Source organism: Cyrtonyx montezumae, unplaced genomic scaffold (assembly GCF_038088225.1).
Source record: "Cyrtonyx montezumae isolate F1298 unplaced genomic scaffold, pur_monq_1.0 scaffold_23, whole genome shotgun sequence".
NCBI lineage: Eukaryota > Metazoa > Chordata > Aves > Galliformes > Odontophoridae > Cyrtonyx > Cyrtonyx montezumae.
The window spans coordinates 11,958,345-11,980,522 of NW_027071970.1; the positions used below are offsets into that span (position 1 = coordinate 11,958,345).

General features: G+C 53.2%; 2 protein-coding genes across 2 annotated transcripts in view; both read right to left on the bottom strand.

Annotated features, from left to right (window-relative positions):
- The window catches only part of GP1BB (glycoprotein Ib platelet subunit beta), a 54,575-nt gene extending 47,300 nt beyond the window's left edge, over nt 1–7,275 (bottom strand). The window contains exons 1-2 of the mRNA XM_065739328.1: nt 7,171–7,275; nt 5,653–6,592 (exon numbers count right to left, since the gene is read on the bottom strand). Coding sequence (XP_065595400.1) covers nt 5,911–6,507 — 597 coding nt within the window. The 5' untranslated portion in view covers nt 6,508–6,592; nt 7,171–7,275 and the 3' untranslated portion in view covers nt 5,653–5,910. The remainder of the gene's footprint in view (nt 1–5,652; nt 6,593–7,170) is intronic.
- A 4,553-nt stretch (nt 7,276–11,828) lies between these two features.
- On the bottom strand, nt 11,829–21,170 carry SEPTIN5 (septin 5). Its single transcript, XM_065739315.1, has 11 exons — nt 21,081–21,170; nt 17,945–18,041; nt 17,497–17,583; nt 16,823–16,946; nt 16,537–16,671; nt 15,763–15,880; nt 15,355–15,456; nt 14,779–14,875; nt 13,597–13,732; nt 12,596–12,698; nt 11,829–12,456 (listed from the first exon to the last, which is right to left on the bottom strand). Exons 1-11 carry the CDS (start codon nt 21,168–21,170, stop codon nt 12,400–12,402), a joined length of 1,146 nt encoding a protein of 381 aa, XP_065595387.1. The 3' UTR covers nt 11,829–12,399.
- Nucleotides 21,171–22,178: the final 1,008 nt, after the last annotated feature.

Here is a 22,178-nt window from a genome sequence, read left to right on the forward strand (position 1 = left end):
AGCATTGCAGCCCTGGAGCATGCTGCGTGAAGTGCCTCTGCAGCATCCCAGCGTGGAGCTGAGCATCTGTGTCGTCCAATGGCTGTGGTGTGGATTTGGATTCATTTCTCAACTCAGGTAAAAAAAAAAATAATAGAGGAAAAGGAGAGGTGTTGGTGATGGGCAGATCCAGCTCAGCCAGGGAGGGCTTTGCCATGGCCACAGGGGGCTGCCAGGAACACGGCGGAGATGCTGGGCTGGAGCTGTCGTTAAGGGCTCTTTCCTTTGAGTTTTGATGAAGAAATATGTTCCCCTCCACGTGATGTGTGCGTGCTGCCCTCTGTGCCATAGGGCCCTCCTCTTCTCCTACTGCTGGAGTGCTGCTTGCCAGCAGGGGAAAGGGGCCCTTCCCTTCTGAGGAACGTGTCTGTGCTGGCTGTGCTCTGTAATGACTTATGGCATGTGTTAGATGTTGCTTGCAGAAAAAAGACAGGCAGACAGCTGCAGGAAAGAAAACTTGTTTCAGGAAAGGTCTGTGGTGAAGGAGTTTGCAGTGGGAGTGAATCAGCTGTGGCCTTCCTGCAGTGCTGGGATGCAGAGGCTGCAGGGAGCAGCGGTGTGCCCCAAAACCTGCAAGAGGAGAACTGCAGGGGGAGGAGAGCAGCTGAAGGTTTCCATGCCCACCTCTCATCCTTGCATAGAGCAGGGTGGGATGCTTGTGCCCCTACCGGATTGTTCCTGGGTCTCCATAGATCAGAATCGGCCCGCATGGCCCCTCCCAAAGGGGAAGGGCAGTGCTCTGCCCCATCCCCTCCAAAGGACAGGAGCCAGGAGGTAACTTAACTCGGTCCTGACAAGCAGCATCGCTGACACTTTATCCTTCACGCTTCTGGTTCTCTTCTCTTGGTTTTCAAGCAAAAACAGCCAAGAAATTCTGCACAGTATTTGCTGTCTGTGTGAACAGAGTGTCTTTGGGCCACTCAATAGCAATGTTTTGGGATTTTTGTTGGGTTTTTTTTTTTTTTGAGTAACTTTTAGGGAAGGAAAGTATTTATTGATTGTACATTCCCGTGTGTCTGTGTGCACCAAAGTGTGTGAGTGTGTGCTGTGATGCAAATGGAGATATATCTTTTCAGTGTTGCCAACATATCTTGTAAATGTTTACCAGAGAATAGTGTCTATATATAATATTATATACATATATATATATATGTTATAGAGAGAAAAATATATGAACTAAGTGGTTTATTTTTTGAGGAGGGAGAGGAAATGTGTTGCTTCTAAGAACCGTGTGGTCTCTTTGCAGCTGTCCCATGCTGTGCCCCCATCCCTGCTCTGGTGTGTGCAGAGGCACCGCTGTCCCCTCTGCTTGGCTCGAGGTTAGCTCTGATTTTCAGACTGTGGCTAAGAAAGAAACAGGGAGCATGGGGGGAGAAGCTCTGTTCCAGCTTTCAGAGCTCTCCTGGAGCTGTGCAGGGCTGTGCCTGCCCTGGGTTAACATGAGTGCACGATGCAGAGCTGGGCTCTGCTGTGGGTTGCAAAGCAGCTGGAGATCCAAAGAACGCAGCCAGGCAGTTTCCATGTCAGTTGCTCCTAAAGCCACTCTCCTTTGCAGCCAAGCAGGAGCAGCCTGCCGTGGGGATGCCTGCCCTTATGCAGTCGTCCTGTCCGGCTCCTCGGAGAGGAATGCTCCATCCCAGCAGTGCCCTGAGCTGTGATTCACCCCATGGCTGCAAGGCTGGGGCTGGCCTCTTGTGCTCCCAGCTCTGGGCAGTTCAGTTGCCTGCTGCTGGAGCTCAGCCCCGAGTGATGGCAGCGTGTGGATCCTGGCCTGCTTTCCCACACCTGAGCATTTCCACTGCTGATGAACTCTTAGTGCCCACCTCTTTTAGTGCTGCTGATGTGAACGCTATACGAGTCGCCTGTGTTCCTAAATGCGTGGTTGTTAGAGGAGTTTTGCTGTGGTGAGTGTTTGAGTCGCTTTGCTTCTGACATTTTTCGTGAAGACTGAGAGAGATTTTTGCCTGGGAGCTTCCTGCTGCCGCCCTGCTCTGCTCCCATCCTGAGCACACCCACCCTCAGCCCTCACTGTGCTCAGTACGTGAGGATCAGCAGTGTTTTTTTCCCTGGTAAATCAAAAACAGACCCAGATAAATGATCACTCCTGATGCAGGAGCTGGGAGTGGGCGAGCTGTGAGCCCAGCCCTGGATCCCACGCGGGTGACCAGGAGCAGGGTCACAGAATGAGGATCTTCTTTCTTACTTTACTCGTGTAAAGTGGACAGCCAGTTTTCCTTTCTTGCCCCATTTTGCTGCACTGGGAGCTGCAGTGGCAAACAGTCCCAGGCTCAGTGCTGCAGACCCACAGTTCTGCCCATGGCAGCCCCGACCCTCTGCTCAGTGCACCCACAGCAGTTTCATCAGGACACTTGTCCAATGTTTTCTCCCTGTTGGGGAATTTTCACTGATCCCAAGCAGTTCTGGGCAATTTATTTTTTTATTTTTTATTTTTTTGCATTCTAGCCTTTCATGAGCACAAATTGGAGGTGGTGCACAACCTGCAGACAAAGGGATGTGCTGTAACTCCCACCAGAACCTGGTTTTCAGGACTCCACTCTAAAGATTTTCAGTTGATGAAATGCCACTTCGTGCTGGGCCCTCAGGTAACCTTGCTCAAGGTCAGCATCCTTGTTGCCTGCTGTGAGCACACCCCCATGGGGACGCCTGATGTCCCCGTGGTCCATGGTTTCACTCACCACATTTTTGTTTACAGCACTGTGGCCCAAAGCTGAGGCTGTCTGGGAGCTGTAGCTTCCCACAGCCTGGGGTGCTTGGGTTGTCCTAACCTGTGTCTGAACCATCCTGGGGGAGGCACGCTGTTGGAACAGCTGGCCCATTCCTTCAGTGTGCTCTCTTTTTAGATGAGCGATAAGCATATTTAACCTTAACGTCCAGTTCAATCATTCAGTTCCTTTTAAAAACTGATTTTGCACGTGGGGACCGAGCAGGGACCGGCAGAGCTGCATCTGCGTGGGGCTGGGGGCACCGTGGGGATGGTGCAGTTTGTAGGAATGGGAGAATGCTGAGTAGAGAAACTCCCAGGGGAAAGCCCAGCTGGGTGTCACCTTAGGCCCACGGTTGTCACCTCCCTCGTGCTGGGACCCCCGGGCTGTGAGTGTCCGAATGGAAGCAGTATGCCAGCTTTGTGTTGCCCTGCACTGATTGCTGCTTTTCCATGTTGGATGCCATTTTGGTCTCTGGGAGTTGCTCCATCTGAGGTCAACGAGCACTATAGCTTTTAATATATTTGTAGAAGTGCTGCTAATGTTCTTAGATGATTTAAATTCCACACTGTGCTATAATATCTGTTTTATATTATTTTATTCTTGCTTTTATTTTTTATGTAAACCGTTCCTTATTGTTGTTCAGAAAGAAAAATTAAAGCTCTATTCTCTATGGTTGATGTATTTTCCAATGGCTGAGCCTGGGCTGTGCTATGTTGAGTGTGAGCTCACGGGTGAGGATGGCCCACTGCCATGGGGACAGGGAAGGGGTCGGCTGGGTGGGCAGCACGGCAGTCGTGGTGCCTTCCTGCTGCAGGTAAGGGGGTACTGCAGGCACTTGGTGCCCCCCAGCACCCCCGTGGCTTTGTGCTCAGACACAGAGCGGCAAAACAGGTATGAATCAGCCTGAATTCAGTGTCTTAAGCAGAGCCGAGCCTAAATGCACTTCTAAAAATGGGATGGAAGAGAAGGCAAGGTCAGGTGCTTGCTCCAGATTCCTGCTTTTTATATACTTACGAGAAGAGGCTTAATTAAATAAAACCTGGTATTTAATTAATCCTTAGTATGTTTGCTTCTCAGGGCATGTTTGCACTAATAGCACAGCCCCAGTTTTTAGTGCAGGCTTAATTGATTGCTGAACTTGCAGCGAAGAACTTCAAAAGCTGACAAAGATGCTCCCCCCCAGATGGATGGCTTGGAAACGCCAGGATGGGATTCCACCAGCCCTTGTGGATGTGTTAATTACCTGATATTCATTAGCAATCAAATCACCAGAGACCAGGTCCTCGGTGTGCAAACGTGCTCTGCTTGCATCGAGAGGAGGGACAGGCACACCCCACAAACTGTGTTTGTGAGGCTGTCCCAGTGGCTCCTGAACAATGCATCTCCCATCTCTGTTTCCCATTCTTTCTGAAGCCCCACGTGCTGCAGCACAGCAGCACAAGACTTCTGTGTGACTGCCAGAAGGAAGAGCTGCAGGGCCTTCCAACAGCAAGAGCCCTGGGGAGCGCTGCTGGCGTTTCTTGTCGTCGCACTAATAATAGCAATAAAGCAAATAATAATGAAACAAAATTAACTTCCAGTCTTTGGTCCACACCGAACGCACGGACAGGCTGTGCCTTGTCAGCCACAGCTGGTGAACTTGGGTTCCTGGAAGTTAAGTTCATATCTGGATCATCATCAATGATGCTGCATTGAAAACTAGAGCTCCTTTGCAGAGGATTGATGCTTCACAGCCACCACTAATGAGCTTTCACACCGGGAGAGGTGCCAGGCCCCCACCTCGCGTTGGTTTCACCAGCAAACAGGAGATGAAAAGCTATCTGCTGCCCTCGTCTGAGCAAACCCAGCCTGCATGTCAGAATGAGAAGCAGCTCCAGGAACTGCACCTTAGCAGCAGTGAGCAGAGCTCCCCTTCCCTGTGACACAAGTGGCAGCGTGTGGCACACAGCAGCTGTGACACAGGGGGATGGCACATCAGTGCCACGAGGCCCAGACGTGTCATCCATACAGTCCAATGACTTCGGGACCTAAAGAGGGTGATTTCACCTTGTTTTTTTGTTGTTTGTGTGCTTGGACTAAACCCACTCACATCTTTCATGTCGTACAGCACTGCTTTGTCCTGTCCCAAGGAATATTTACCTTTAATTAGATATGCAGTATGTATGTACATACTGTCTTCAAAACAAACCTTAGCACTGCAACCTGCTGCTTGCAAAGCCTTTATTCCAGACAGATGATCATTCATAGAAACCTACTGAATTAGACCTCGTGCTCTCCTCTAAATACTTACTACAATAATAAAAAACACCCATGAGCCCCAGGGAGCCTCCATTTTCATATGCAAATACACAATAAAAGTAGAAGTCATTTCTGAACATCTCTGAAATAGCTCTCCTCCCACGTGCCCTGGGACAGCGAGAAGCCCCGTGATGCTGAAACAGCAGTGCTCCTCTTGGCTCTCTGTGGGATGGCCATTCCTCCAGCAGTGCCAACCTGCCTTAAACGCCTCAGGTCTGGAGCTCTGCACCATGCAGGCTGCAGTCACACCTGGGTGTAGTTTCGTGTTGCTGTTCTTTGTTTCTTCCCGTCAGTGTCTCTCAAGAAACGGAGCTGCCTGGAGCACCCTGATCCTTTGGCAGCACACAGCCCGTCCTGCAGCCTGGCAGCAGCACAATCAAGTCAGGCTCTATCAAGACAACTCATCCCAGCACGCTTTGTGCTCCTCCATTATCCCATTCGCTGCTCACCTCTGCCCCTGGCCTCACCCAAAGCAACCACCAGCACCAGGGAAAGTACAGAAATGCTGCAGCACGGAGGGCTGGAGCACTGCAGCTCGGCAGCTGGAGTCATTCTGCTTGCTGCAGTTTAAGGTTTCCTTAGGCTAAACAAACCAACCAAAACCCCACTCTCGTACTTTCAGCAATTCAGCAAAAGCAAAGCAATGGAGATCGTGCTGAAGCGTTCCAAGCATTAAGAAGCACAAGATCCGCTCTCTGGAAACAAGACAAGTGCCTGATCAGTTCCAGGTCCTGCTGTGGGCACTCGGGATCAGGCCTTGCACGAAACAGTCCCCTCTGGTCTCATAAACCACACGACTTCTGCACAGCAACACCCAAAGCAGAGGGGGACCTCACTCTTACGGCTCCTATTGCTCCTGCAGGGACCAGGTGTCTGCATGCTGGCACAGATCTCGGGCGGTGCTCCGGGCTTCAGCAGCCATTCTCTGAAATCTCCGCAGGTAGACGACGATGAAGATGACCAAGATGGCCTGGAGGAAAAGGAGGACGACGAGAACGAGTTGAGAGAAGAGAGCCAGGGTGCAGTACCAGTACTGGCACATGGAGACGATCTCATCTTCCGTCAGATAGGCGATGACCCGGTCCCGGAGGTGAGCTGGGGAGGCACATCTCACATCCCTGTAGAAGGTCCGGTTCTGCTGCCACTGGAGCCAGGAGCGCAAGTACAGGATGTCACAGTTGCATTCCCAAGGGTTGCCCTGCAAGTGCACTGCTTGGAGGCTCTGCAGGTTATCAAAGAGCCCGCTGGGAATGGAGGTGAGCCTGTTGTAACTGAGGTTGATAATTTCAGCCGATGGCCGGAAAGCCACTGGTAGTTTTGCTACAGTTAGGCCCTTGGACATACAGTCGATAATGCTGGTGGCACACTTGCATGGCGGAGGGCAGGTAGGTATCACGAGTGGGAGGAAGCCAAGGAGGGACAAGAAGAGAATCCCACTGCTCATCTTCACCTGCAAACACTCCTGTGCTGACTGTGGGTGAGGTGGAGATCAGGCAAGGACACACCACAGACCCTAGGAGTAAAAAGATCTGAAAAGAACAGAGTTCAAATGGTGTTGTGACACCTCTCAGCCTCTATTTACAGGAGCAGGAATGCTCCTGGTCTTTCCAGCCCTGAGTCTGGAGAGGGACGTGAGCTGATGGACACTGGGACACTTAGCGACAGCCATCCAATTAATTTCCACTCATCTTCAGAAGCATGTAAGAGCTGCTGATACTTTCAGCACTACTACAGAAGCATTGCTAAGGTGCTAACTGTCCACACCTCATCACAGCTCCGAGTTCCATCTGTAAGCAAAGCTTTGTTCACGTCAACTGCAAGAGGAGATTCAGAAATCAAGCACTATTACCACGAGTTATAGATAGTCTTCCCAGTTTTGAATAGACCCCTGAGGGAGGAAATCCCCAGGATTTTCTATTCCAGGCGCTGCTGCAGCAGACATGCAGCGTGGAGTGCAGCCTCACACATCACTGAACACAAGCCGCTGTAACTTGTTTCAGAGAAGTGCTGCACATGCCTGCCCCAAGGCGCTGCTTTTCCACGCAGCCCGTCAGCTCAGTGAAAGGGGGAAAAAGAACGAGAACAGAAGGTCGCTTTGCTGACTTACCGAGGTCGAACAACCCTTGCTTGCTTTCTGGCTTTACAGTACCTACAGCAGAAAGGTCTTCAGGCAGCCCAGCCAGAGCAGGAGCTCTTGCAGCTGCACAGCTGAGCTCCCGGATAGTCCCCTTGCAGCTGGCTCTCCAGATAAGGGTCGGGCCCACCCCAGGGCCCCCTCCCCCACGAGGCCATCCTACAAGGTTGCTGCATGTCGCCGGAAGCAGAGTCTTCATTAAGCAAGCCTTCCCAGAAACAGGAGCACAAAATGCTTTTGCTGGAGGAGATACTGACAGCACCAATAGCTGATTCTGTGCTCGTATGCTCCGGGTAACAAGTAACCAAACAGTGCAATGGATTCAAGTACAACACACAAGTGCCCCAGCACACAAGCACCCCAGCACACAAGCGCCCCAGCACACAAGTGCCCCACTTTATCCTCTGACCCTCTGAACAAGCTCATAGAACCGAGCAGGGCAGACAAGGAGGTAAAAGAGGACACCATTCGGACAGAAACAACAGAGTCTCAACTACAAAGTAATAACAACACACTTAAACCTGGAAGGTGATGTTACCAACGGCACTGCAGCCCCTGAGCAACGTGGTCTTTGGTTTCCCTTTTTATCATGAAGACTGCATTTGCAGAGTGGTGAGCCCTAGCACTTGTAAGCGTGCTGTCCCTGCCATCTCTCTTCAAGCAGTGACACAAACCTGCTCCTAATTAGCAGTGGGGCATCTGAAAGAAACCTTTCCAGTGCTCCTGCTGGCGGTTGAGCCGAGGAGAAACGTGCTCCGTGTGCATCCTCTCCTGATTGATAGAGGTAATATACAACTCCTCACTTCACTGCCTGCACCCAGTGAAGGCTGGTTGGCTGCACAGGAAGGACAGAGTGGGGAAGATAGTGCTCCAAGGAGCTGCTTTTGTAGCTCAGGGAGCTGTCTGCTCTCAGCAAGTGAAGTTTGCATTTCCTGAGAAAAACAGACCACATCCTTCATCCAGAAGTTGCATCGCATAAATACTCGAACAATTACTTGTTCAACTTACGTACAAGGGTCAAAAATATACTCAGGACATTGTGGCAGAATGTTCTCAATGTTCTTACACCTTCACAGACATCTTTGTGCCATGGGCCAGGCTCCAGGCACTGGCTGTGCTGAGGCCACCACAGTTACTCTTTTGTTTCTGCTCTTGTCGGAATGTGAAGCACTCACAACGAACCAGGAACACCGATATTAGGACAACTCAGACCACAATCAAAAGTGGAACTTGTCCCTAACCAAGGGATAATTGTGATGCTTGAAATAAAATAAATAACCTTAAAGTTGTAGCAGGTTGGAGATCATTCCAGTTGTTTCACTGTGACAGGCAGGCAGAGTAAGAAAGGGATCCAGGCTAACAAATGAACCCAGTTTTTCCTGCTTTCCACTTGGTAGAAGCTCAGCTACAACACAAAGTTTGCTCAGCCACGTCCACTTCTATGCACTGGGGCTACTCACAAGCAGGAGCTCGGGCTGGGTGTGCTGTGGGGCTGAGCCAGAGCCTGGCCAGGCTCCGCACGCAGCACAGCAGCACTTCTTCAGCTCCTACAGAGGAATTTCCTGGGACTGGATCCCACCCACTGCTGGTTTAGACTGCTTCTTAGGGGAAGCTTAGGACAGGAGAGCTTCAGGATCAGCTTGTGTAGCCTCTGACATAAGCACAGCCCAGAACTGGTGTGCCTGCATGGAGCCTGCTCCGATGGGAGTGGATAAAAGGACAAGCAGTCCTTCTGTCCTCTCCTGCTCATCATGTATCATCGATGCTGCTGAGGAAGACTGAAAATCAAACAGAAATAGGTTGTTTTTTTTTTTAATGTATTTATTTCACTGATCAATTCAGGTAGTAAACATTATTAATAATAACAATAATCATTTAATAAAATGGATATGTTTTAAAAGGTTTCTTCTTTTTTTTTTCCCCACAATGACAAAACGTTCAAACAAATTTACAAAAAATATATTATAATAACCTAACATGACAGACAGGAAACAAAGAGCTTAGGAGTGCAGCGAAGGGTGAGGAAGTCACGTGGTAGAAGCAAGCCAGTGTTACAGCAAGCATGGCTGGGTTTGTGAGAAGGAGCAGGGAATGGCACTGCACAGCACAAGAAGTGAGAGCTCCTTCTCTAGGGGGGCATGCAGGAGGCAGCAGGAGGGACTGCACAGGCAGGACCAGCACAGCAGCAGCACATGAGGAGTTCAGCCTCCCCAGCCAGGCAGAAGGGCTCAGACATCGTACCAACAAGACCAATGGCTGTGCTGAGTGGGACAGCCCTGCCGTGTGCAGCTCGGCAGGGCAGTGTGGGAACGTACCTGGGGGTGCAGAGGTTGCATGTGAGGGAGGGGAGGTGTTACGCTGCCTTCCGAGCCGTGCTTCTCATTGCCAACAACAGCTGAGCTGCACTTGCTCTGGTGTATCTCCTCAGCTTATTGTGCAGCTCAGTGCAACCGCACAGAACAGTCCCCCTTTAACAAACAGTCACCTCCTAAGCCACAGTCCAGGTCCCTGATGCCCTCCTCCAAAGTCAGTCTAATCCCCCTCCAGGCAGCCTCCCAGCTCTGATGCTCTGGGCAGGGACCCTTCTCTACACAACACGGATTTCAGTACCTCCGCTCCTCCGTAGAAGCTGCGTCTGTCTCTAGTGCCTCACAAAGCATCCTTGCAGCTGGTAGCTGAAGACTTCAGTGCTGCAGAGAACAGAGCTGGCACTATCAACTTGATCTAGGAGCTGTGCACGCTGAGCTGATGGAGACTTCCCTCACCCCGAGGGAGATGCACGCTCAGGCAGATCCTGCCTGCCTGTGACCAGAGCCTGCTGTGCTCTCACCAGCACACAGCCCAGGATAAAAAAAAATTCACCTCTCTTATGTGCATGCTAAAGAGCAAAGGTCTGGGGTTCTTTCAGTTTTTCCTTGGGAATAAGTCTATTTTAAAGAGGACTATGTCTGTCTGGACAGGGCTCATCCGTAACAGAACATCTTCCTAACAGACAAGACTCCTGTGAGAAACGAGGGGACAGGTACTGCAAGGTGTTTCCAGCTACACTAGCATGGATAAAGTTGAGGACTCAGCATTCCCCTGCTTCCAGCAGCAGCAAACCAACTCCAGAAAACCTTTAGAAAGCTCCTACCTCCAGCTACTCCATTGCACAGACAAACACTGCAGGGAGAAAGACTGTGTTTCCTCCTTAAGCACCTGGTCCTGGACTGAAGTTAAGCTGAACCCATTCCCTTGCCTAGGCTGGCCCTTCCACTGTCACTTACGAGCTTGACACAGAGGATAAGAGCCAGATTATCTGCCTGCACCCCTGTCCTGCTCAGCTTATCCCCACATCCTGCCCCCCAAGGCAGCAGAAGGCTGCTTAGGAGACACTTGCCTTGGACACTGCTCTTGCTCAGCTTGCACATTTCTATCAGTGGGCTTCCACTCCTCCTTTGTCCTTCCACACTGGGCCCCTCTCCTGTCCCTGCAGCCCATGTTCTGGTTGAGCAGAGGCTCAGTACAGGGAATTACTGGAAACAGCCACTGCACCTCCTGGAAAAGCCCTGCTCAGAGCTCCAAAGCCCTGCAGGGAGAACCAGGGAAATGCAGCACCAAGAAACAGAATTCAGGGTCTGGGTATTCCTGGCCAATACTGCGCCTTGTGCACAGGGAGACCTACTGTGAAAAGCCAAAGATATGAGATCTGACACGAAGGGAGAAAGGGGACAGAGAAATTGGTCTGGCAGCCAAAGGAACAGAAGGGGCCATCCCACGGCAGCACTCCCTGGAGCTGGAGGCAAGAGCCAGATGTCTCCCTCCAGCAGACCCTGATTCCCTGTGAGCCCGGCAGTGTTGCTGGTCAGTCCTGCCCCATCAGGCACATCATGAGCTCTCCTCTGGCTGGGCAAGAAGTTAAAAATACTGCAGGAAACAAAAATAGGACAGAAGCTGCTGCCCAGAGCGCTCTTATCTCTGCCCAGCAGAGCCATCACTTTTCCCGGCACTGAAACACAAAGAACCAGGGAGGGGGAGAAGGGCTGCGTCCCAGGGGAAGGGAAGGGGAAGGGCCACGTCTGCCATTCCTGTCACCTGCCACTCTGACCTACACAGCCCCTGCCACCCCCTGCTCCCTGCAGCAGCCTGTCTGCTCAGGCAGCTCCTAGATCTCTGCTATAGGCGTCAGAAACTGCCCCTTTCCCCAGGAGAAGCTCAGAAACGCGGGCTGCTACCGGGCTTTCAGGCCTGAGTGTTTCCCTCTCTCCAAAGCAGGCACAGCCGTGAAGTCCAGCTGCTGCACTGCTCCTCAGAGCCAGAGCCCTCCACCTCTGCAGGGCCCTGTGCTCCCAGCTGTGGGGCTCCTGCCAGCCCCTCCATCCTGCCTCGGGCTGGGAAGGCATCCCTCCCATACCTCCTCACAGGCAGCCCTCCGCTGCTCATGCTCTCTGCCAGAAAGACACAGCTGAAGGCAGTGGAAGCTGTTTCTTTTAATGAACATTTTGGGGCTCAGTTCCCTGCTGCCCGGTGCAAAGGTCTGGAGTTTCTTGGTAGGAATAACAAACCTAACCAACCCATTGGAACAAAAGCCAAACAAAACAACCTGTGCAGACAGCCAGCAGGAGCCCTGAGCTCAGGGCACACAGAACCCCTGGGCTCTGGGCAGCACGGCTTGAACTGCCAGGAGGGAACGGCTGCTTTGACAACAACTGCACTGCTCCCGGACGAGGGGGAGCAGGGAGGGGGCACAGCACCTCAGTCAGGAGTAAACATTTACGTGCATTGACACAGATATTCTTCAAGTTCGTACACCAGAGAAACCAGGACTTTAAATACCAGAGCATTCACAAACAAGAGATTAGTACGCGGGAAAGGGAAATCTGTTTCTTTTCTTTCTTTCTTTCTTAAGGATGTCTTAGAGACTTCCTAAGCTATTCTCCTTTAAAAAAAATAAAAAAGAAAAAGAAAGAGGAAAACAAAAAAGAAAGCAGAGAATAATCATTAAAAGAAGAAATACACATCAGTAAACAGTTAAGTGAACAGCCTTCTCCACAAAGCAGCTGACTGCAAAGCCAGCACTGCTGCTAATAAATTAGAGGATGCGAGCGCAGCTCTTGCCCACAAGTCTCTATACAATGGGAAACCTCTTTTCAAACATCCACGGCTCCTGGCAGGCCTCAGATGGTCGCTGGGGGTCCCCTCTGCCCTCCAAGTACCCGCACCTCACTGATCCTGCATCTGCTGCTGCATCTTCTGCAGCATCTCTTGCATCCGCCGCAGCTGCACGACACAGAGAAGAGCACATCACCCAGGAGCCCACGATGGTGGGAGGCAGGGATGGGAAGCCCCAGAACAGCCTCTGTGGGGCAACCCGGGAAGATTCCAGCACTAAGAAGGCCTGGGCAGAAACGGTTCTCACCTCCTCATCCTTCATCTTGATCAGTTTCTCCGTCTCAGTGTCTGGTGTCGGCAGAGGCAGGATAGGAATTGGGCTTTCTATCCTGTTGTCCTGAGTCAGTTTGCTAGAGACAGAGAGGGACAAAACGCAGTCAGCTGTGGCTCAGGATGGCTTTGGTGTCAGCACCCGATGGCTGCTGGTCACACACACACAGCCCACGGGGCACCATGGCACAGCGGGCGCATTCGGATGCAGAATGAGAGCACACTCAGCAAAAGCTTTCAAAATAGAAACCCGGGGGTAACTGCCAGAGAAAGCTCAGTCCGGGCTTACGCTGAGGAGAAACACATCTGCGGGGGAGAAAGGGAAGCTGACCTCCCAGCGTCGGAGGAGCCCGCTGTAGAAAAGCTGGGAGTTAAATGGCACTTTCTGGCTTTCACCGCCTGGAGTCACTGTTTGCCCTCATTGAGCCAGTTTCTGCTCCGGAGCTCGGTACATCCCCCTCCAAAATTTCTCTGCAGAAGAAACCTTATCCCACCGACAGAAACGGCCACAGTGCCTTTCGAAAGCAGTCGAAACAAGTCGAAAGCAGAGAAATGTTTGGAGAGGTGTGAGGCACTTAGCTAACTGCTCGGGCTCTGTTGTCTGAGGAGCAGCAGCATCCCAAAGGTCACGCTGTCTTTTGGACAGAACCTCAGCTGGAAAATACCTTTCTCTTTGGCAGTGCACACAGCTAACGTCTCCACAGTTCAGCCCACGCTTCATTAGGCTGGATGCATTTCAGCCAGTGGTAGGGACAGCTCTTCTGAAGAGCTTTTTTCTCTCCAAGATCTGTGCAAGAACTGGTGAACAGGAACAAGGATTCTCAGCAATATCCCCACCGTGGACTCAGGCTGTGGGAGGCAAGCTGGGATTTGCTATTTCACTTTCCAGTGCTATTTCCCATGCAGGCTCTGAGAGTAGCCCCGGTTCCAGAGAGCAAGATACCTCTGCCACCCCAAAGCAAAGTGGGAGGGACCCACCTGGTCATTTGCTGGATACACTGAGCTCGGTAGTTCTCATAGTGGACGTCACAAGTGACATCCTTCAGGTCGTGCATGTGCGTCCGGATCAGCATATTCCGCAGCTTCACAAAGTCACAGTGTGCCTGATTTTCCACTACAGAAGCAAGAACAGGTGAGCACCCAGACATCACACCTCACCAGCTCCATCCACAGAGTCCCTTCCACGTCCCAGGACCCAGGCCTGAAATAAAATCCACCCAGGGCCCTTTCCCCATCCCACCCCTCTCTCCCTGTGCCAGACTCTGCCCCCAGCCCTGGCACAGGCTCAGTGATGCTCTGTGGCTGTCAGCCCTGAGGTCAGGCTGCTGAGGTCATTGTGTTCCCAGGACTTTTTCTGGGTAAGAGGATTAATTAAACACATATAGCAGAGACTTGAGAGAAGACGTTGCTCCCAGGTACATAGAATGACATTATTACAACCCCAGTGAGGGCAGCAACTGCTGGACACAAATTGATCATCCTCTCAAAATTTTAGATTGATTGTAAGGCCACCGTAGGCAGGGTGGTTTCCAGTAGGGAACTTGAATCAGCCCCCGAGAAGCAAAGCTACAAGCAGGGAGCAGTCTGGAGAGCTGAAAGACTGCTGTTACCACGGATGGCCAGGCCCCAGGCAGCTGACACCAACCCACATGCACACACACAGCATTTTGGGATCGAAAGTTGCAAGACCTTTCAGCAATATGCCAGCACAGAGGTGTCAGCAACAGCAGCAAAAGCCACTCCAAGGTTATTATGGACGTTATGAACTTTCTCCCTTTAGAAGAGGAGAAAGAGACAGATGCATTACGTGGCAGTACAGCCTCCAGTCCTCCCTCCAGGGCTCACTGCTGCTCTAAAGGACCCACACACAGCAGAGCAGCCCCACTGCAGGGCACCTCACCCAGGCTCCTCCCAGGACCTGTGTTGCCACAAAGCACCACAGCTTCAGAAGCACAGAGACTGCTGTGTTCAGGAACAGAGCAGGCAGCTCACAGCACCTCTCTGCCCTGCCTCGTACCCTCCTGTGTGCCACAGGCAGTGCAGTCGGTCAAGGCCGTGCAGAAGTGAGCTCCTCACTGCAGTTTCTGCTGTTCGTGCCCACCTCTGCCCTTCCCCATCCCTCCCTGCCCCACAGGGCCAGCTTCCAGGCACTGCACTTACCTTCCACGATGCCCCATGGGTACAGCCGCCCGCGGACTCGCTGGCCTTTAGCCTCCACCACGGTGTTGCTGCCAATGACAGCAAAAGGAGCACTCTCCTGGAATGAGAGGTGACACTGAGCTGGTGGCTGCCAGAGGATCCCTCCTCCAAGGGCCAAGCTCAGGCAGAGAACACGAAGAGGAAGGTGCCGATGGAAAAGACACAGGGACATCCACACGTGCACGGGATATCACAACACAATTACAGAGAAAAGCCTCAGGCACTGGGATCTGCAGGTGGCTGGATGCCCAGCCCGACCTTCTCATGCCATACAGCTCAGCTGCCTTCTTAAACGTACACCTGGGGAGCACCACCCAGTGGGACACCTGAAGTCCGGTGTCTATGCCACACTTCATGACACCAGCAAGGACATCAGCCCCCTTCTCCAGCCTGCCTCCCACGTGAACACAGGCTGCCTCCTGGGTACCAGCATCACTGCACAGGACTGGCACACAACGGACAGCTCTGCTTCCTTCCAAAGCAACCAACACACCCAAGAGCCAGACTTCCCAGTCCCTCACTGAACTGGTTCCTTACCTTCAACTCTCTATCTTGCTGCTTGAACTCCTCATCTTCATCAGAGTCACACTCAGGAAACTGGTACACTTTAATGCCAAATTTGTCAATCTCTTCCCGGATCTGAGTCCATGCAAGACAAGAACAGAAGGATGCCACACTGAACAATACAGAAACAATGGGTTTACTACCACGGATTTGCCGTTGCCTACAGATGGGGAGAGGATTTGATGCTCCCCGGAGAGCTGGCCTCTCTGAAGTCACCACTTCCCTTCTCACAGGTTTCATGTAGCACTGCTGCAATTAGATCTGCGGATACTAAATATATATATACACACAAATAGACCTGTACACTATATATATTTACACATACACTGCTCTCATTCCTCAGCACATCAGACATACTCCTGTGGAGGAAGAGCATCTCACCCTCTCTTTTAGCTTCCGGATCTCTGAGGGGATCAGGCAGTCAGCTTTGGCAATCAGGGGCACAATGTTAACCTTCTCATGCAGAGCCTTCATGAACTCGACATCCACGGGCCTCAGCCTGCAAGGGATGAGGAGGATTATGGTTAGCAAGGACACAACGAGCAGCTCCCCCCCCTCCAGCCTCTTCCACTTCACCCATTGTCCCCAAAAAGAAGGAAAAGGACAGCACTGTCACAAGAGTTTGGAGCAGCCCTCAGCTAGAGCTGCATTTTCAGACTTCAGACGCTGAAACGTGTCGTGCAGACACAGGCTGAGTATTCATCCCACAGACTAAATATTGCTCAGGTCGCAGCCCTGGCCTCTCACCAGCTGTCCTCTGTCGCAGGCAGCCAGCACAGCCCCTGCAGCTGTTCTGGACTAGGCTGGCACACAGATCAGCAAGGCCTGGCAGGGTTGACAGCAACTTAAAACTCTCATTCCTACCCATCGGTCAGGCTCAGGTAGATAAGATAGGAAGATGTAAGTCTGTGTGGTATTATTTCTCCTGATTTTAAAACCAGACTGCAGACCTGAAGGAAATCAGCTCTGTCTGATTATGGGCAGTCTGTCCTGTCTGAGCTGGAGGGAAGCTGTGCTCATCGAGGGGAGCAGCTGGGTGCTTCTCCACCTGCACCAACAGCCCAGACAGCAAACGACCAACTGAAGGGCAGCCCATGAGCACAAAGGTCTTCCCTCCAGCCTGAGTGGTGCCCCATCCCTGCAGCAAGGCCTCACCCATGCCCGAAGGGTGAGATGAAGTAGAGGCAGCAGTGCACTCGGTTGTCCTGGATGTTCTTTCGGTTCAGGCCGCTCTCATCACGGAAATACTGCTCAAACTGCTGGTCGATGTAGTCAGTGATGGGCTTCCAGCTGAGAAGGACAATTCAATCAAAACCAAACCATGTGTATAACTGCATGCTGTCCCTAGGGACTGTGATGCATCATCCCGTCTCCACTGCCAGAGCCCCTTTCAGTGAAGCATTCACAGAGAACAGATGTGCTCAAGCAGCAGCCTGCTCACCATTCAGTGTTATTAACTGCATCTCCAAAGCCTGGCGTGTCCACTATGGTCAGCTTCAGCTTGACACCCTTCTCCTCAATGTCCACCGTGTGCTTGACAATCTCCACTGTCTGGTTGATTCTCTCTTTGAACAGGAACAGATGAGTTAAAGCCCTGCAGTAACGGTGGGGATCCCAACTCGCACCCACAACAAGCTGGCTCTCTCCTCATCACTGAGCACAGGGACTAACACGGGATTCAAAAAACCCTGAGCATCCTTTAAGGAGCCTCAGGAGAAGGGAGGTAAGGGAGGCTGGCAGCAGGCACACCTCTGGCAAGACACAAAAACTGTTGTACTGCTTGGAGTCCTGCTGTTCTCAACATTTTGTCCCATCACTTGGGAAGGGGAATCTCTGCTGCACTCTGATACTCAAGAACGAAAGACAAAACTCAGCACTTCATCCCAAAGAGCTAGTGCTGCTCTGCAGCCTTATCTTTCCTTCATGGCATTGAAGAATCCTACAGCCAAACCCTTTATCCTCAAATACTAATGCCTCGACAGCCAGCAAATGAGACCACAGCAACAAAATCCTGCCTGTAGCTGCTGTTGAAGCAAGGAGACAAAGTTCTGGGCCTTAGGACAGGGTAGACTGTGCATACAAGGCCCTGTTCACCCCCCTTTGTCCCCAACTTACCCTCTGCATTGAGGAGCTTTCTGTCCTTGTACAGATCTGTCAGGAACAGGCTATTCACGAGCGTGGATTTGCCCAGACCCGACTCTCCTGATTGACAAAGTGCAAAAGGAAGGAGGGAAAAGCAAGCAACGTGACCCACTAATTGACTTACAAATAAAACTCTGAGCAAGGCTTTGAATCCTGAGCCAGAGGAAGTGAGAGAGATGAGCTGTCAAGAGTTTTTTATGGGCATTACATTTTTCCAGCAGTGGGAGGACTTCTGCTGCAAGATGCCTTGTGTAAGCGTGCTCTTGCAGCTCTTCCTCCCACCCTTGTCTTCCCCTCTCTCCCTCAGTCCCCATCTGGCCCTACCTTAACCACCCAGACCAACCCCTCTGGGGGAGAAGCCACACTCGGGGCCCACTCTGTACACCCACGGCGTGGCACAGCCCCCCCACGGCGGCCTCACCTGCCACCATCAGGGTGAAGTCGAAACCCTTCTTCACAGATTTCCGGTGGACCTGGTTCGGCAGAGTGGCAAAGCCCACGTACTGCTTCTCATGGTCCTGCAGGGCAGAGGCGGACAGAAGCAGGTCAGGGTGTGCCACCACTCCTGCTCGAGCTGAACAGCCCTGAGACAAAGCCCAGGGGTGGAGGAGAGGTGGCTCCCTGCCCTGGCAGCGGTGCGGGGCAGAACACACGCATCCCTGAGACTCAGGGACCTCTCCCTGATCACAGCCACTGCCCAGGGAGAAGCAGTGGAGTCACCACCTCTGGAGGCATGCAAGGAACGTGGAGATGTGGCACTTAAGGACACGGTTTATTGGGCACGGGGGGGATGGCTTGTCAGTTGGACCTGATGATCCTAGAGGTCTTTTCCAACCTGAAAACCTCTACGATCGTACGATTTGTGCCCCTCTTCCCACAGAGAGCAGTGCAGCCCACAGCAGTCTCTCTGTGATGAGCATCCCTGGGCACTCAGAGTCCCGAGCCACGTGCAGCTCAAGGTGCAGTGCTCTGGCTTCTGCCTGACCCGAGAGGGGCTTATTTCTTGCTGTGCCACAGCCACTCCTGGCTGAGTAAGAGGAAATCCCGAGCAATCTCCTGGGTTATTTCTGAGGAGATGGAAGCAGAAGGAGCACAAAAGTGGGGTGATGCAGAATGATTGAGAACAGTGGTACGGTGCCTTTGGGGTGGGGATTATAGATGGTATCACCAGAGGATGATGACCTCTTGCCCTGCAGTCCCCACTCTGACCACACAGATGCTGCAGCCGCCCCACAGACACAGTGTGCTCTGCACAGGGGCACTGAGAGTGCACGAGGAGCATCGCAGACCTTGGCAAACCTTCTTGCATACTTTTGAAGCCAGGCCCACAACCCAGGAAACACAGAAGGAACGGAGCAAATGTACTTAGAGAGAAGTGAGGAGAAACAGAGAGGGCCCAAAGCACACTGCTGACAGGTTTAAGGGGCTGACATCCCAGGGCAGTGCTGAGACCTTGTGAAGAGTGATGGCAGGTGCCTGGGAGACACTGCACAGCCACCCCAAAGGCTCAGTGAGGGTCAGCACAAGCTGCATAGGGCAGGGGAAGCAGCACAGCAGTGACGTACAGCAGTCCCCTTCTGCCCCAGCTCCCATTGCTGTGTTCTCACTGCTGTGCTGCCCAGCGAAACACAACCACAGCCACCACCAAAGCACACAGCCAGCTGCACAAACACCACCTTCCTTCCCCTCATGCTGCTCATACAGCCAACCTTTAGTTTGGGCACAGGGAAGGGACCCATATAACAACCTATAACAACCTTTGGAAGGAAAACTGCCTGCTCTGTCCAGAGACCTAACACGTGAAACAGCACCAGGCACAGACCAATGCAACCATGGCTGAGCTTGGGGCGTGTTGCTGTTCTTTCTTTTGTTTTTGCAGCTAGATAACTAAAGGCTGACAGCAGAGATCTCTGGTGCAACCCTGCTTACTTCAGCCAGGTGTAACTGGCTGAACCTGATCTCGTTTCTGTTCAGCCCAACCAAGGATTTACTGCAGCACTGGTACTTCCCCATAGCATAGCACAAACAGGATGCTCCGCGAGAAATGCAAATCCCATCTGGCATGGCTCAGGTGGCCGTTCCCCTTGCAATAAGACAGAGCAGTGCTGAGCTCTGGGGACAGCTTCCCTCCCCAGCTCCACCTCTCCCTGCCCAACCAGTGACCGCCACGTGCACAAAGCAAAGGGTGAGAAATGCAGGGGAAATAGTGCAGAGGGCTCAGCTCCTTCGACAGCCCTTCACTGGGAAGGAACACCCCAACCCCTGCACTGCAGCCACTGCATCCCACGGTTCACCCATCTCAGCACTGAGACACACAGTGCATGCTCCTATCCCAGCCACAGCAAGGCACCTCGCTGTGCCAGAGTCGGTGGGGCATGTCAAGAGCCCCAGTAACCTCCTGAGCCCGGTGCCTGCCTCGCTCAAAGCTCTGCATCACTCAGCATCTGTGTTAGTTCACAACATGGATGCTGTCAGGATGAAGAGCACTGACAGGAGCATGGGGAGGGCTGGTGGAAGAAGGGGACTTTCTGGGTAGGGCCAGCACCCCTCCTTGTGCTGCCTTTGTCCCATGCCTAAGGATATGCCCCACGCACCTCAGCAGAGCCCACCAAAAGATGTGGCTGCCCCTTGGGACCTTGCTTTAAACAGAAACCCCCAGGACAAGCAGAAAACATCTGCACCTCCTTCGGCACATCGCAGCAGCACACTGCATCCCTGCATCCTCCACCACCCAGGCGGGTGCTGAGCTCCTGGCAGGCCATGCTGTCCCTTGTTGGTTCAAAACAAGGTGCTGGCAGGTCCGAGCCCAGGCCCTGCCTGGGGAGAGATCCCCATTAGCGAGGTATTTGCTGCCCTACAGCCACGGATAGAGGTAGGTGTGCAGCAAGGTCTCCATCACTCCTAATTCCTTCCGCATCCCTTTATGGCTGTGCTAATCAGAGCAAGGCAGACATCATGCATCTCTACCATTTATCCCGGAGATAAATGAGGCTTACTGAGTGCATCCAAAAGTGCTAAAATTATACGCTGTAGGAACACAGACCACAGGGTTGTGCTGGGATCCTGACGGTGCTCCCGGCCCGGCCAAGCCCTAAATGCACTGCTCACGTTCAGGAGCACAGCAGCGCGTCACCGTGCTGCCAGCTGCTCGGGGAAGGTGGGGCAGCAGGAGCCCGGACCCACATCCACACACACCAACACGGCTCTGCCGCAGAGGAGGGGACCCTCTGCTTCCTTTCATCGCCAGACAGCCCATAAACGCCCTGCCCCTGGGACACCTGCCTCCTCGGGCATGGGACACCGGCGGATCCCCCTCACCCACCAACGTCTGCAGCAGAAAACGTGCCGGCAAACGCAGCCCGGCCACGGCCACGCGAAGCAGGCTGCTGCGGGCACACGCGGCCATTCCAGGAGGGAATCGCTCCCGAGATAACGGCTCGGAAACATGGCATCCCCCCGCCCGCCGCCTGCAGCCCCGCCGCTCCCCGCCGTCCTCGCACCGCCCCTCTGCTCGGGCACCGTGCCGCTGCCGGCCATCGATCAACGCAGCCCCGTACCTTCGGCTTGGCGGGGTGGTTTCGCTGTGCCTGCGTGCGCGGGGAAAGCAGCCTCTCCACCAACCGCTCCTGGAGGACGAGCGAATCCATCGCCGTGGCCGGCAGGACGCGCACGCACCGCGGGCCGAGGGGAGAGCACCCAGCCCATGTGCTCCCTCCCAGCCCCGGCTACAGCCATGCGGCAGCCCCCCCCCCCCCCCACACCCCCGCCCACGGCCGCACACACACGCGCGGGGCGGCTCCGCGACAGAAGGAGAGGAGAAGCGGTGCGATGTGAGCGGGCGCCCACGGCTGCCGGGATTTCCTCCCCCGCGTGTGCGGGAGGAGCCCCGCACAGCCCGGAATAAGGGCTCCGAGCAGCGCGGGTCCCTCCCTGCTGCCCAGCCCGGTGCTCCTGGAGCATCATCGCTGAATCCACACCTATTCCGGACCTTAGAGCAGCTGCCGGAGCCTTGAAGAAGCCTGCGTATTTGATAAGCCCGTGGATCCAGCCCAGCAGCAGCTCAGCAGTCACAGGAAAATCATGCAGCCTTCAAGCCTGGGCCCGGAACCTACACATCAGGCCTGCAATTCAGCTTTTCTGTGCAGCCACAGAAACCGCACGTGAACTTATCCGAAACAAACGAAAGCTCATCATTTCACATGATGACACGATTCCAGGAGCTGGGAGTAAAAGCTGACACACGAAACAAAGGCACACGAGACAGAAGCACCGGGGGAACCTACAACCTGACACACGGGGTCCTGAGCAGCTTTCTGCCCACACGGGGGGCAGGATGCAGCCCCCGCTGCCTCGCTGAGAGCCACGGGCTTCTGCAGCCCCTGCCCAGGGGCTGTGATCAGCCAGGCTGCCCTCAGGATGCCAGCCAGGGCTCTCCCCCACGTCACTGCTGCCAAGTACTGAGCTACGTGGGGCCTGGGAGCTGCTGCAAGGGCAGGAAGGTCCCAGAACCTGGGCTTCAACAGTGCCATCTTACAGGGAGGGGGAAAAACGGAGAGAAAAGAGAATGGACTCAGGACAGTGTTTCACCCTGCTGCCTAAAGGCTGAGAAACATCAAACAGCGAAGGATGCCATCAGCACCCTTGATTCCGCTTGC